The sequence below is a fragment of the Schistocerca cancellata genome, chromosome 12, assembly GCF_023864275.1.
Source record: "Schistocerca cancellata isolate TAMUIC-IGC-003103 chromosome 12, iqSchCanc2.1, whole genome shotgun sequence".
Classification (NCBI taxonomy): Eukaryota; Metazoa; Arthropoda; class Insecta; order Orthoptera; family Acrididae; genus Schistocerca; species Schistocerca cancellata.
In genome coordinates, this window is record NC_064637.1 from 103,808,730 (window position 1) to 103,823,588 (window position 14,859).

General features: G+C 42.3%; 1 protein-coding gene across 1 annotated transcript in view; it reads left to right on the plus strand.

Moving 5' to 3' along the window:
- LOC126109566 (probable cytochrome P450 304a1) overlaps nt 1-14,859 on the plus strand; it is a 97,885-nt gene that overhangs the window by 29,530 nt on the left and 53,496 nt on the right. Inside the window, exon 2 of the mRNA XM_049914588.1 lies at nt 2,867-3,115. Coding sequence (XP_049770545.1) covers nt 2,867-3,115 — 249 coding nt within the window. The remainder of the gene's footprint in view (nt 1-2,866; nt 3,116-14,859) is intronic.

Genomic DNA, 14,859 nt, shown 5'->3' on the forward strand with positions numbered 1-14,859 from the left:
AGCTGTTCCATATAATTACAATACACTATACTGAATAACTCTCTCGGACAATATGGATACCAGCTACTATTAAGGGAACCACACCCTGCCTATCTAACCCATGTTACTTTAGGCAAGGATTCGACCCATGACTGAAAAAACTATTTGATGCAGGACCTTAATATTTTTACTGTATGTTACATGATGCTAATAGAGCCAACTGTACTAAAATCTATTTTATACATTTTATAGTTTTTAAGAAATACTTTTTTAAATTTATTAAAAAAAAATATTAAGTTTTTCTGCAGAAAACATTTTTTTGTGAACTTCCTAATGGGGGAATATTAATGAATGTAGTACCAGAGGTGGCTTTTTATGTTATGCAGAGACTCTGATAGTTTCTGATATAATGGGGCATATGTACTGAAAATTTTAGTTTGTGGGAAATTTGTTACTCACAGTTAATTAAAACTGTCCTGTTGCATATGATTGCCCTTCTTTGGCCTCTAGCAGGTCTTCAAGCTTCTTCTTCACCTTCCTGGGTGTTTGTCTTGCTTTCTTGGCCATATTAGATGCAGACCTGTCTGCATCGGCTATCCTCATTTTATCGCAATGTTGCGGCCCAGTGATCATATCTTCACCAGGATTAATTCCCAGTTTTTTTCAGTACCCAACACTTTCCAATATTACCACAACTGAATGTAATGACAGCATCATGCACTCCTAGTTTCATTGTATGCATGCCCACAAATACAGTGTTACCAAGGCGGTTCCAAATTATGCTGCTGAAACATTCATTTGGGTTCTGTGTCAGCCCATGCAGACATTTCCTTAGAAGGTCAGGATGAGCCAAGTCTCTGAAAATAGGTTTAATTACTATAATAACAGCAGCAGGAAGAGAATGCTGGTGAGAATAAGATTCTCCAGTTGCCTGAGCCCTATTGTATTTGCACCACGAATTTTCTCCTGACGGACACAACCCATGGCATGGCTTATCATCAGCAGAGGACTTACGGGAGAATATGGCCCAAACATCTCTCTTCACTGCCTCCAGATTTTCTTTATTTCTCCTAATTGTCTGCCCATAGTATACCTGCAAGTTTTCTATAACAACTACTCAGACTCACACGTGAACAAAACTAACAGCGTGTTTGAAAGCGTGTTGTTTACAAACAGCAGAAACAAAAGAATACCGACCGTTGCATTTCAAGAATAGCCAACACACTCGGGGGTAAAAAAAAAATCCAAAAATCCCTAACGTGCAATGTAGGGGACATGGATCTAAAATATATGCAGAAAAGTGGGTGACGGAAGGCAAGGCACATCAACGCACGTGGTAGGAAAATTATGTTTAAATGCTCGAAAAAAAATTTTTTCAGCGAATTCCTTTTCAGACTACTTAAATAAAACATTAATCTATCGAAATACGAGGGCAGTTCGATAAGTAATGCTACACATTTTTTTTCTGAAACAGGGGTTGTTTTATTCAGCATACACCAGGTTATTCCCCAATCTTTTAGCTACACAATACTATTCTTCAACGTAATCTCCATTCAATGCTACGGCCTTACGCCACCTTGAAATGAGGGCCTGTATGCCTGCACGGTACCATTCCACTGGTCGATGTCGGAGCCAACGTCGTACTGCATCAATAACTTCTTCATCATCCGCGTAGTGCCTCCCACAGATTGCGTCCTTCATTGGGCCAAACATATGGAAATCCGACGGTGCGAGATCGGGGCTGTAGGGTGCATGAGGAAGAACAGTCCACTGAAGTTTTGTGAGCTCCTCTCGGGTGCGAAGACTTGTGCGTTGTCATGAAGAAGGAGAAGTTCGTTCAGATTTTTGTGCCTACGAACACGCTGAAGTCGTTTCTTCAATTTCTGAAGAGTAGCACAATACACTTCAGAGTTGATCGTTTGACCATGGGGAAGGACATCGAACAGAGTAACCCCTTCAGCGTCCCAGAAGACTGTAACCATGACTTTACCGGCTGAGGGTATGGCTTTAAACTTTTTCTTGGTAGGGGAGTGGGTGTGGCGCCACTCCATTGGTTGCCGTTTTGTTTCAGGTTCGAAGTGATGAACCCATGTTTCATCGCCTGTAACAATCTTTGACAAGAAATTGTCACCCTCAGCCACATGACGAGCAAGCAATTCCGCAGATATGGTTCTCCTTTGCTCTTTATGGTGTTCGGTTAGACAACGAGGGACCCAGCGGGAACAAACCTTTGAATATCCCAACTGGTGAACAATTGTGACAGCACTACCAACAGAAATGTCAAGTTGAGCACTGAGTTGTTTGATGGTGATCCGTCGATCATCTCGAACGAGTGTGTTCGCACGCTCCGCCATTGCAGGAGTCACAGCTGTGCACGGCCGGCCCGCACGCGGGAGATCAGACAGTCTTGCTTGACCTTGCGGCGATGATGACACACGCTTTGCCCAACGACTCACCGTGCTTTTGTCCACTGCCAGATCACCGTAGACATTCTGCAAGCGCCTATGAATATCTGAGATGCCCTGGTTTTCCGCCAAAAGAAACTCGATCACTGCCCGTTGTTTGCAACGCACATCCGTTACAGACGCCATTTTAACAGCTCCGTACAGCGCTGCCACCTGTCGGAAGTCAATGAAACTATACGAGACGAAGCGGGAATGTTTGAAAACATTCCACAAGAAATTTCCAGTTTTTTCAACCAAAATTGGCCGAGAAAAAAAATGTGTTGCATTACTTATTGAACTGCCCTCGTATAATGAAAACCGAAAATCGATTTTTTTCGACCTGAACCACGGTGTGGTCCCCTTAAGGCCTGTGAGATGTGTTGGAGGCCTTCGGACGATTTACTAAGATGGGAGTGCGTGGCAATGCTTACCTTCTGTTCCAGGGCCGCCCCCGATGCCGATATGGGGCAACTACGTGCAGATGCTGCTGGTCAACTACAAGCACCCGTACAAGATGCTGGACCTGATGACGCGCATCTACAAGAGCAAAGTGATCGGCTTCTTCCTTGGGGAATCGCCTGCCATCGTGGCCTGTGACTACCAGTCGGTGAAGGAGGTGCTCAGCAACCCGCACCTGCAGGGGCGCCCTGTCAACATCGCTCTCAAGCACCGCATGCTCAACAAGGAGCTCGGTAATCACAGGTTCACACTCCCTCTCTTCCTGCTGAAGGCAAAACTTCTCATTCATCACGTTCTGTAGATCCCTTCGAGAAGAAGAATCTCCAGGGGATAGGTAACAAGTCGAGGTACACACGGTGATTATTATCAAACTTTCAAAACTCTGTAGAAATAACACCACTGGTCAGAATGACGTCAAATTGCATTGAGAAGTGAGACGTTATTCTATGAAACAGGTGGTTGGAAATAACCAGTAAGGCGCGCGAAGTGGCCGCGCGGTTTGAGGCATCATGTCACGGACTGCGCGGCCCCTCCCGCTGGAGGTTCGAGTCCTCCCTCGGGCATGGGTGTGTGTGTGTTGTTCTTACAAGGGAACCTCCCCATCGCACCCTCCTCAGATTTAGTTATAAGTTGGTACAGTGGATAGGCCTCGTAGTGTGTAAGTCTAGGGACCGATGACCTAAGCAGTTTGGTCTCTTAGGAATTCACACACATTTGCACAAATAAGCAGTATCAATTAACTCACTGAATCATTAGTTGGTAGTTTAAGAAAAACACCTACAAAAACTAAATATCAATTATCTTTCGTCATTTTAAAAATGAAAGGGTACAAAGAAAATCCATTGTTGACAATGGTGGAACGAACGGGGGGGGGGGGGGGGGACGTACTAGCTAACATCTGATATCTGATTGCACTCGAGGGTACTGATCTCAGAAAGAATGGGAACCACTGTCTTACTGTGAATGGACAATGTATGTTTGCAAATGTGGTGTACGTTTTTCCACTTTTCAGTGCAACAGGTGTTCAGAATGTACCCCGTGGTCTAGGGGTAGCGTCTTTGATTCATAATCAAAACGTCTTTGGTCCCGGGTTCGATCCCCGCCACTGCCTAAATTTCGATAAATAATCAGCACTGGCGGCCGAAGACTTCCGGCATAAGAAGTCAGCCTCATTCTGCCAACGGCCTTGTCAAAGAGGGCGGAGGAGCGGATAGAGGTTCAGGGCACTCTCTTGTCCTAGGGGTGGGAAATTGCCCCTAAAGGCGGAAGAATCAGCAATGATCAACGACATGAGGATGCAGAAGCAATGGAAACCACTGCATTAAAGACACGTAACATGTATCCACAGGACATGTGGCCTGTAATTGAAGAAGTGTCATGATGATCTCTCCATTGGCAAAAGATTCCGGAAAAGTTCCCCATTCGGATCTCCAGGAGGGGACTGCCAAGGGGGAGGTTACCATGAGAAAAAGATTGAATAATCAACGAAAGGATAACGTTCTACGACTCAGGGCGTGGAATGTCAGAAGCTTGAACGTGGTAGGGAAACTAAAAAATCTGAAAAGGGAAATGCAAAGGCTCAATCTAGATACAGTAGGGGCCAGTGAAGTGAAGTGGAAGGAAGACAAGGATTTCTGGCCAGATGAGTATTGGGTAATATCAACAGCAGCAGAAAATGGTATAACAGGTGTAGGATTCGTTATGAATAGGAAGGTGAACTGTGAACAGTTCAGTGACCGGGTTGTTCTAATCAGAATCGACAGCAGACCAACACCGACAACGATAGTTCAGGTATACATGCCGACGTCGCAAGCTGAAGATGAACAGATAGAGAAAGTGTATGAGGATATTGAAAGGGTAATGCAGTATGTAAAGGGGGACGAAAATCTAATAGTCATGGGCGACTGGAATGCAGTTGTAGGGGAAGGAGTAGAAGAAAAGGCTACAGGAGAATATGGGCTTGGGACAAGGAATGAAAGAGGAGAAAGACTAATTGAGTTCTGTAACAAGTTTCAGCTAGTAATAGCGAATACCCTGTTCAAGAATCACAAGAGGAGGAGGTATACTTGGAAAAGGCCGGGAGATACGGGAAGATTTCAATTAGATTACATCATGGTCAGACAGAGATTCCGAAATCAGATACTGGATTGTAAGGCGTACCCAGGAGCAGATCTAGACTCAGATCACAATATAATAGTGATGAAGAGTAGGCTGAAGTTCAAGACATTAGTCAGGAAGAATCAATACACAAAGAAGTGGGTTACGGAAGTACTAAGGAATGACCGGATACGTTTGAAGTTCTCTAACGCTATAGATACATCAATAAGGAATAGCGCAGTAGGCAGTACAGTTGAAGAGGAATGGACATCTCTAAAAAGGGCCATCACAGAACTTGGGAAGGAAAACATAGGTACAAAGAAGGTAGCTGCGAAGAAACCATGGCTAACAGAAGAAATACTTCAGTTGATTGATGAAAGGAGGAAGTACAAAAATGTTCCGGGAAAATCAGGAACACAGAAATACAAGTCGCTGAGGAATGAAATAAATAGGAAGTGCAGGGAAGCTAAGACGAAATGGCTGCAGGAAAAATGTGAAGACATCGAAGAAGATATGATTGTCGGAAGGACAGACTCAGCATACAGGAAAGTCAAAACAACCTTTGGTGACATTAAAAGCAACGGTGGTAACATTAAGAGTGCAACGGGAATTCCACTGTTAAATGCAGAGGAGAGAGTAGATAGGTGGAAAGAATACATTGAAAGCCTCTATGAGGGTGAAGATTTCTCTAATGTGATAGAAGAAGAAACAGGAGCCGATTTAGAAGAGATAGGGGATCTAGTATTAGAATCGGAATTTAAAAGAGCTTTTGAGGACTTACAGTCAAATAAGGCAGAAGGGATAGATAACATTCCATCAGAATTTCTAAAATCATTGGGGGAAGTGGCAACAAAACGACTATTCACGTTGGTGTGTAGAATATATGAGTCTGGCGATATACCATCTGACTTTCGGAAAAGCATCATCCACACAATTCCGAAGACGGCAAGAGCTGACAAGTGCGAGAATTACCGCACAATCAGCTTAACAGCTCATGCATCGAAGCTGCTTACAAGAATAATATACAGAAGAATGGAAAAGAAAATTGAGAATGCGCTAGGTGACGATCAGTTTGGCTTTAGGAAAAGTATAGGGACGAGAGAGGCAATTCTGACGTTACGGCTAATAATGGAAGCAAGGCTAAAGAAAAATCAAGACACTTTCATAGGATTTGTCGACCTGGAAAAAGCGTTCGACAATATAAAATGGTGCATGCTGTTCGAGATTCTGAAAAAAGTAGGGGTAAGCTATAGGGAGAGACGGATCATATACAATATGTACAACAACCAAGAGGGAATAATATGAGTGGACGATCAAGAACGAAGTGCTCGTATTAAGAAGGGTGTAAGACAAGGCTGTAGCCTTTCGCCCCTACTCTTCGATCTGTACATCGAGGAAGCAATGATGGAAATAAAAGAAAGGTTCAGGAGTGGAATTAAAATACAAGGTAAAAGGATATCAATGAAACGATTCGCTGATGACATTGCTATCCTGAGTGAAAGTGAAGAAGAATTAAATGATCTGCTGAACGGAATGAACTGTCTAATGAGTAAACATTATGGTTTGAGAATAAATCGAAGAAAGACGAAGGTAATGAGAAGTAGTAGAAATGAGAACAGCGAAAACTTAACATCAGGATTGATGGTCACGAAGTCAATGAAGTTAAGGAATTCTGCTACCGGGCAGTAAAATAACCAATGACGGACGGAGCAAGGAGGACATCAAAAGCTGACTCGCTTTGGAAAAAAAGGCATTTCTGGCCAAGAGAAGTCTACTAATATCAGATACCGGCCTTAATTTGAGGAAGAAATTTCTGAGGATGTACGTCTAGAGTACAGCATTGTATGGTAGTGAAACATGGACTGTGAGAAAACCGGAACAGAAGAGAATCGAAGTATTTGAGATGTGGTGCTATAGACGAATGTTGAAAATTAGGTGGACTGGTAAGGTAAGGAATGAGGAGGTTCTACGCAGAATCGGAGAGGAAAGGAATATGTGGAAAACACTGATAAGGAGAAGGGACAGGATGATAGGACATCTGCTAAGACATGAGGGAATGACTTCCATGGTACTAGAGGGAGCTGTAGAGGGCAAAAACTGTAGAGGAAGACAGAGATTGGAATACGTCAAGCAAATAATTGAGGACGTATGTTGCAAGTGCTACTCTGAGGTGAAGAGGTTAGCACAGGAAAGGAATTCGTGGCGGGCCGCATCAAACCAGTCAGTAGACTGATGACCAAAAAAAAAAAAAAAAAAGTGTTCAGAGTATATTATTCTAATTTACATTTCTCTTTCACACATATGCTGAATGACAGTCATTGAAGATCAACTGACATATTTCTGTTTTGCTGAATTGGTTTGAAATCATGCAGTGTGTTTGTAATCTTGCTTTTCAGTGTCATCAGTAATCACGTCGAGTATGAAATAGAATGTTTCTCGCCTCATCTCGTATGTTCGTGAAACTAGTCTAGTTATTCCAAGAACGGAGTGTAAAGTATTCGCCACGTTCTTTTAGAGACAGATGTAGCTCATTCACATGCAGTTGACGTCTTATTAATAGCAAACGCCCAATGCCACACTTGTCTCCAAGCACAGAGGGTCGTGTCATCAAACCCACCCAAGGAGGTTAAAATACAACCTCCTACACAGATTAGATCCTATAATCGATCCCGCCAAAAAAAAGAAGTTCGGATGCATTGTGTCCATCTGTCGGCCGATATTGTCAGGCAACCTCTGGCAACGGCCTTTGGCGACTGTTGCCACTGTGAACGTAGCTTAAGAAATATGTTGAAATAATACGCATACTGTGTTTCTATGACTTGCTTGCCTTTTGTTGATGTACGGGGTGATTATAATGGAAGTTAAGCTTTCAAACCACTGTGGAAGTAACACCAGTGGTCAGAATGACGTCAAATTGCAGCGGAATATTATCGGAGAAGGGGGAAAACGTATGGCAGAAGAAAAATAAATAGTTACAAAATGTACCAATAGATGGAACTGTTAGCACCATAATTTAATAGTGGTCGACTACAAATGACAAATGAATCATACAACAATGCCCAAGGTGTACGTCTGACGTTAAACAAACTGTACTACTCAGTGTGCATGGGTGTACGGGTGTGATACTGTTAGTTACTCACACACGGCCAGGTCATATCACATCGGACGGGAAAAATCGGTTTTTAATTGTCGTGAGGCCAAAAATCGTTTAAAAAGCATCGCTCACGTCGGTTTTAAATTGTCCCGAAGCCAAAAACCGTATTGTTGTTGTTGTTGTCTTCAGTCCTGAGACTGGTTTGATGCAGCTCTCCATGCTACTCTATCCTGTGCAAGCTTCTTCATCTCCCAGTACCTTCTGCAACCTACATCCTTCTGAATCTGCTTAGCGTATTCATCTCTTGGTCTCCCCCTACGATTTTTACCCTCCACGCTGCCTTCCAATACTAAATTGGTGATCCCTTGATGCCCTGAGAACATGTCCTACCAACCGATCCCTTGTTGTGCCACAAACTTCTCTTCTCCCCAATCCTATTCAATACTTCCTCATTAGTTATGTGATCTACCCATCTAATCTTCAGCATTCTTCTGTAGCACCACATTTCATAAGCTTCTATTCTCTTCTTGTCCAAACTATTTACCGTCCATGTTTCACTTCCATACATGGCTACACTCCATACAAATACTTTCAGAAATGACTTCCTGACACTTAAATCTATACTCGATGTTAACAAATTTCTCTTCTTCAGAAACGCTTTCCTTGCCATTGCCAGTCTACATTTTATATCCTCTCTACTTCGACCATCATCAAAAAACCGTATAAAAAGCATAAATAACATCGGTTTTTAATTGTCCTGAGGTCAAAAACGCATAAAAAGCATCAGTCAAAATCAAATCGGTTTATTAATGTCCGTGTGACTGGCGTAAAACATGTTCAATATGCTGTCCACCGTTTTCTGCAACAAGTTGAAATCGAGAAACAGCATGTTATACAACTCATCGAAGTGTTTCTGGGGTCACGTTCAGAATGTGTCGCGCACTGTGTGCCTCCAATGCAGCTAAGTTTGCCATCGGGACACTGAAGGCAACATCTTTTCAGATAGCCCCACAGCCCGAAGTCAGATGATTAGGACGGCCAGGCTGTAGGGAAATGGCGACTGATAATTCTAGCATTTCCGAAAAGGCGCTTTAGCAGCTGCTTAACTGGATTTGCAATGTACGGAGGTGCGCCATCTTGCATAAAAATGATCACAGCCACACATCCGCGCTGTTCGAGAGCTGGAATGACGTGGCTGCCCAAAAGACACTCATAGCGCTTACCGGTGACGGTACAGGTAACAGGACCGGAAGCACCTGTCTCTTCGAAAAAATATGGCCCTATGATAAATGATGCCGTAAACCCGCACCACACAGTGACCTTTTCAGGATGAAGTGTGTGATGTTACAAAATAAAAGTGATGTTGTTATTCAATGGAAAGTTGGAAATTGAGATTTAGCTTACTGTTTTATCAATCACAATTGGCGTAAGAATCATGGATTGACCATTGTCATAAAATATTGCATTATGAGATGTGATTAGTTTTTACTTGCAGTTTCGCGTGGCTTGAGGCAGTCACAACTAGCGTGCTATTGATTAAAAAGTTGCGTTATCGTCCTTCTAATTACTTCATGATCGTAGATAAGATCATACCCGGTTGTGAAGTTATTGTTATGACAAAACAATTTCCTAAGGGACCAGAAAGTTCTTAAGGGCGCAAAAACAACTGTAACATCACACAAAAGGGAAATTCAATATTAAAGCTGAAACAAGAAGACGATAAAACAGTTTTCTTTTTATCAATGTAACACGCACATTGGACTGCTGATCTTGGTGTCTGTAATATTAGCAAAATGCATAATTAAAATGAAAATAATACTGAGGAGATAATAGGAATGAGCACTGCTAAATGATTCAGTATTCCCAGAACAAATATTTATTATAAGTAAAACCTGTATCGTACCTTAAGCTTAGTACCACAATGACGGTAGATTTTTATGTCCGTATCATGTCCATTGAGCTCTCTTTTATATAGCCATTGTCTTCTTTGAGTCGCTCGTGCGTCGTCACGGTAAGTTATAACAGTTCTTTACACTTCACTCAAACTTAGACATAACACGTTTTTATACATTTAGTAAAAATTAGATCAGACTGCCACAAATCTGCGTCCGTCTTACTTGAGAAAAACAGTACAAGTCTTTTGCGCTCAAGGCTTCATTTGTTCTCCAGCGAAGAAAATAGTGAAGGATCGCATATCTATCCGTATTTTTCTGTTTATATTGCCGCCCAAAGACGACGAATTACATTATTTAGAAAATTCCACCGTCGCCATGCAACGCCTCATTATACATTATTCATTATTTATAAACAAGTATTTGCCTTCTGGCTGAAAGCATTAACTACTCGTATTTGCTGTTTTAATGAAGTCAAAAATAGCGAATATCACAAGTGGTACTGGTTGATTTGCGTGTGGAGCTTCTGTTGCCTATATCCGACAATTCTGTGTATTGAAATATCCTGTCAGATGGAAGTGGGCTTCGTCTGTCCACAAAATCTGCCACGGCCAATCATTGTCCACTTCAACGTGAGCAAGAAATTCTAAAGCAAAGGTATCTCTTGCTGGCAGGTCAACAGGAAGCAACTCGTGCACATGGGTAATTTTGAATGAATAGCAAAGAAGGATGTTTCGTAGGATTTTACGCATCGTGCTTACGGGTATGTCCAATGTTCTGGCAATTCTCCGTGCAGTACTCGTTTGCACACCACTACTTGTTGTAGTGTAACGACGTAAGTTTTTTATAAATGATTTTTCTTTTGACATATGACCATGGCTCTGAGCACTATGGGACTCAACTGCTGTGGTCATAAGTCCCCTAGAACTTAGAACTACTTAAACCTAACTAACCTAAGGACAGCACACAACACCCAGCCATCACGAGGCAGAGAAAATCCCTGACCCCGCCGGGAATCGAACCCGGGAACCCGGGCGTGGGAAGCGAGAACGCTACCGCACGACCACGAGATGCGGGCCATATGACCATGTGTAGACTTCGTCACCTACGTCAGTTACAACACACTTCAAAATTATTTATATTCTTTTTAAATTGTCTCAGAATGGTTCTTGAACGAAACTGTAAAACATCATTTGAGTCGTATGCGCAGAATTACGTCACTCAGTCCAATTGGTTTGCGTAAACTTTTTCAATTTAGACGTCGTCTGTTTCTCCTCAGAAATTATATTAATGCACGTTATCTGATTTAATAAATATTACAACCACATTGAATAAACTTTCGAGATTCAAACTCGCGATGAACGTTGTCAAAAATTAATAATCTTGTCAAATATATTATTAATTCATTCACATAATTCTTCATAAATAAATTCTCGGAACACGTATTTCAACTTTAGTAGCATCCACTAATTTATTATCTTACTACATATAGACGTGAACCGGAGCCTTGACGAGACAGAACTAACATTTACAACACGATTAACTTTCTATGACGTCATTGTTGTACAAACATTACAAATTCTTATTTTTTTCCATTTTTTAGAAGCACGACGGAACAACTCGGTTTCAGGATCTTCTGTTGCTCTTTGGCTGTCGACCCGCGACGTATAGTGGCCAGCAATTTTCTCTCTGGTCCCGGCAGTGAAGATGCTGTCTCCGTTCGTTGCGCCGCCCTCTCCGTACATGAAACATAAAAAAAAATACAAAAACTTTAGACAATTCACAACCATTACAAATATTACAAAAAATACATAAACAAAACTAAATTAAACAAGTATATTCACCTGCAAACTGGGCTGACACTGGTGGATGGGTGACGCTACATTGTCTCCTGCATTTCTGTGGCCACCGCTTCCACTGACGTCGAATCAATTCGTTTCCTCCCTCTACCGGGTCGCACACCAAAAGCACCCGTCTTTTCGAATTTCCGAATCATTTTCTCGAGACCTACGGTAGTCGTCGGACCAACGTCTTTTATTGCATTAATGTGGTATTTACAGGTAGTCACGCTGTAACAGCATCCGTTCTCAGAACTGATAAGTTCACAAAGGTACATGTATCACATTGGAACAACCGAAATAAAATGTTCAAACGTTCCTACGTTCTGTATTTTAATTTTAAAAACCTACCTGTTACCAACTGTTCGTCTAAAATTGTGAGCAATATGTTTGTGACTACTACAGCGCCATCTACCACAAAGCGAAAAAAGTGGTCCAACTAAAATATTCATATTTCTTTACGTACTACAAGAATATGTAACAAAAAATGGGGGTTCCTATTTTAAAAAAACGCACCTGATATCCGTTTGACCTATGGCAGCGCCATCTAGAAGGGCCAACCATAGCGCCATCTGGTTTCCCCCTTCAAGCTAGACAAATTTCGTTCTTTGTAGTTTTTTCGTTTGACGCTTATTTCGTGATATATTTGGCCCGGTCACGATCAATGGACCACCCTGTATATGTTCTTGTTAAATTGTTCATGTGTGAAAACGCAGAAATTCCTGCTGAAATATGCTAATTATTATAACCTTTTTTAAGTATTTTGACGTGTTTCCAGAACAAAAATCTTTGAATTGTAACTGTACGTTATGAGAGGAATAAACTACGTTCTACTAACAGGATTATTTTTAAGTGCTTAAGTGCATCATGGTCACGAAGTGAGATCCGGGCAGTCCTACGGTACAACTTCACACGTGGTTTAAACATAGAACAGTGCTTTGAAGAAATGACTCGGTGATGTGTCCACATCGTACAAGTATATATTCAGGTGGTACAGAGAATTCGAAAGAGGAAATTTCACTCTGGAAGATGCTGAGAGAACGGGATGGCCACGATCGTCAGTTACGTAGGAAAACATTGATGCTGTGAGGAAAATGCTACACGAAGACAGGCGAGTGACCTATTAGCAGATAGAGGATACCTTAGAGCTAAATGCGCCAGCAATTCGTTCGATTCTGCATGATCATTTGCCAGTAAAGAAACTTTGTCGTCTGTGGGTGCCGCACAGTTTGACGGAAGAGCAGATGACGCGACGTGCGACTTGGTACCGGGAGATGTTAAAGAAATTTTACAAGGGACAATCTCAGTATGTAAATAACATCAAGATAGCTGAAGAGACTTGGCTGTACTATTGTGACGTGCCGAATAAGACTCAAAACAAAATTTGGGTCTTTGAAGATGACGACACATCCGTAGCTGTCATAAATCCCGATCAGTAAAGAAGAAAATGATAGCTGTTCTTTCCAAATCGAGTGGAACTGTGGAGCGTGTTGTTTTGGATACAAGAGACTCAGAGGGCCATAGACACGGGTTTCCAGGTAGATCCCGTGTTTCTTCCGCAAGGCGTTTGATACAGTTCCCCACAGTCGTTTACTGAACAAAGTAAGAGCATATGGACTATCAGACCAATTATGTGATTGGATTGAAGATTTCCTAGATAACAGAACGCAGCATGTCATTCTCAATGGAGAGAAGTCTTCGGAAGTAAGAGTGATTTCAGGTGTGCCGCAGGGGAGTGTCGTAGGACCGTTGCTATTCACAATATACATAAATTACCTTGTGTATGACATCGGAAGTTCACTGAGGCTTTTTGCGGATGATGCTGTGGTATATCGAGAGGTTGTAACAATGGAAAATTGTACTGAAATGCAGGAGGATCTGCAACGAATTGACGCATGGTGCAGGGAATGGCAATTGAATTTCAATGTAGACAAGGGTGATGTGCTGCGAATACCTAGAAAGTAAGATCCCTTATCATTTAGCTACAATATAGCAGGACAGCAACTGGAAGCAGTTAATTCCATAAATTATCTGGGAGTTGGGATTAGGAGTGACTTAAAATGGAATGACCATATAAAATTAATCGTCGGTAAAGCAGAAGCCAGATTGAGATTCATTGGAAGAATCCTAAGGAAATGCAATCCGAAAACAAAGGAAGTAGGTTACAGTACACTTGTTCGCCCACTGCTTGAGCACTGCTCATCGGTGTGGGATCCATACCAGATAGTGTTGGTAGAAGAGGTAGAGAAGATCCAACGGAGAGCAGCGCGTTTCGTTACAGGATCATTTAGTAATCGCGAAAGCTTTACGGAGATGGTAGATAAACTCCAGTGGAAGACTCTGCAGGAGAGACGCTCAGTAGCTCGGTAAGGGCTTCTGATGAAAGTTTCGAGAACACCGAGGAGTCAAGTAGTATATTGCTCCCTCCCACGTGTATCTCGCGAAAAGACCACGAGGATAAAATCAGAGATTAGAGCCCACACAGAGGCATACCGACAATCTTTCTTTCCACGAACAATACGAGATTGGAATAGAAGGGAGAACAGATAGAGGTACTCAAGGTACCCTCCGCCACACACCGTCAGGTGGCTTGCGGAGTATAGATGTAGATGACAGTCACAGCTGTGTTACACTGAGCGATGCGTGCCCAAAGTCATCCAATCTTTAAAGGACCTGCGATCGAAGTCAAGAATGGACGCTTGGGTCCTCCATCACGACAACGCTCCAGCTCACTGTGCCAAAGCATGCACCGAATATTTGAGGGGCGCAGTACTGAAACTTCTTGAGCACCCTCCTTACACTCCAGACCTTTCTCCTTGTGAGTTTGTCCTGTTCCCGGATATGAAAGGAGTGCAGTTTTCAAGTGATGAGGACCTCCTGAGGGCTTGTGACAACGAGTGTGTCTTATTCCCTACAGAAACTTGCGAGAACTAGTTTAGGGGCTGAATTCGGAGGATGGAGAGGTGTATTCGGTGTGGCGGAAATAACTTCGAAAAAATTAAATAAATAAAGCTGTACTGAAAAACTTTCGTAGTACCCTCGTTTAGTCTAGCCGC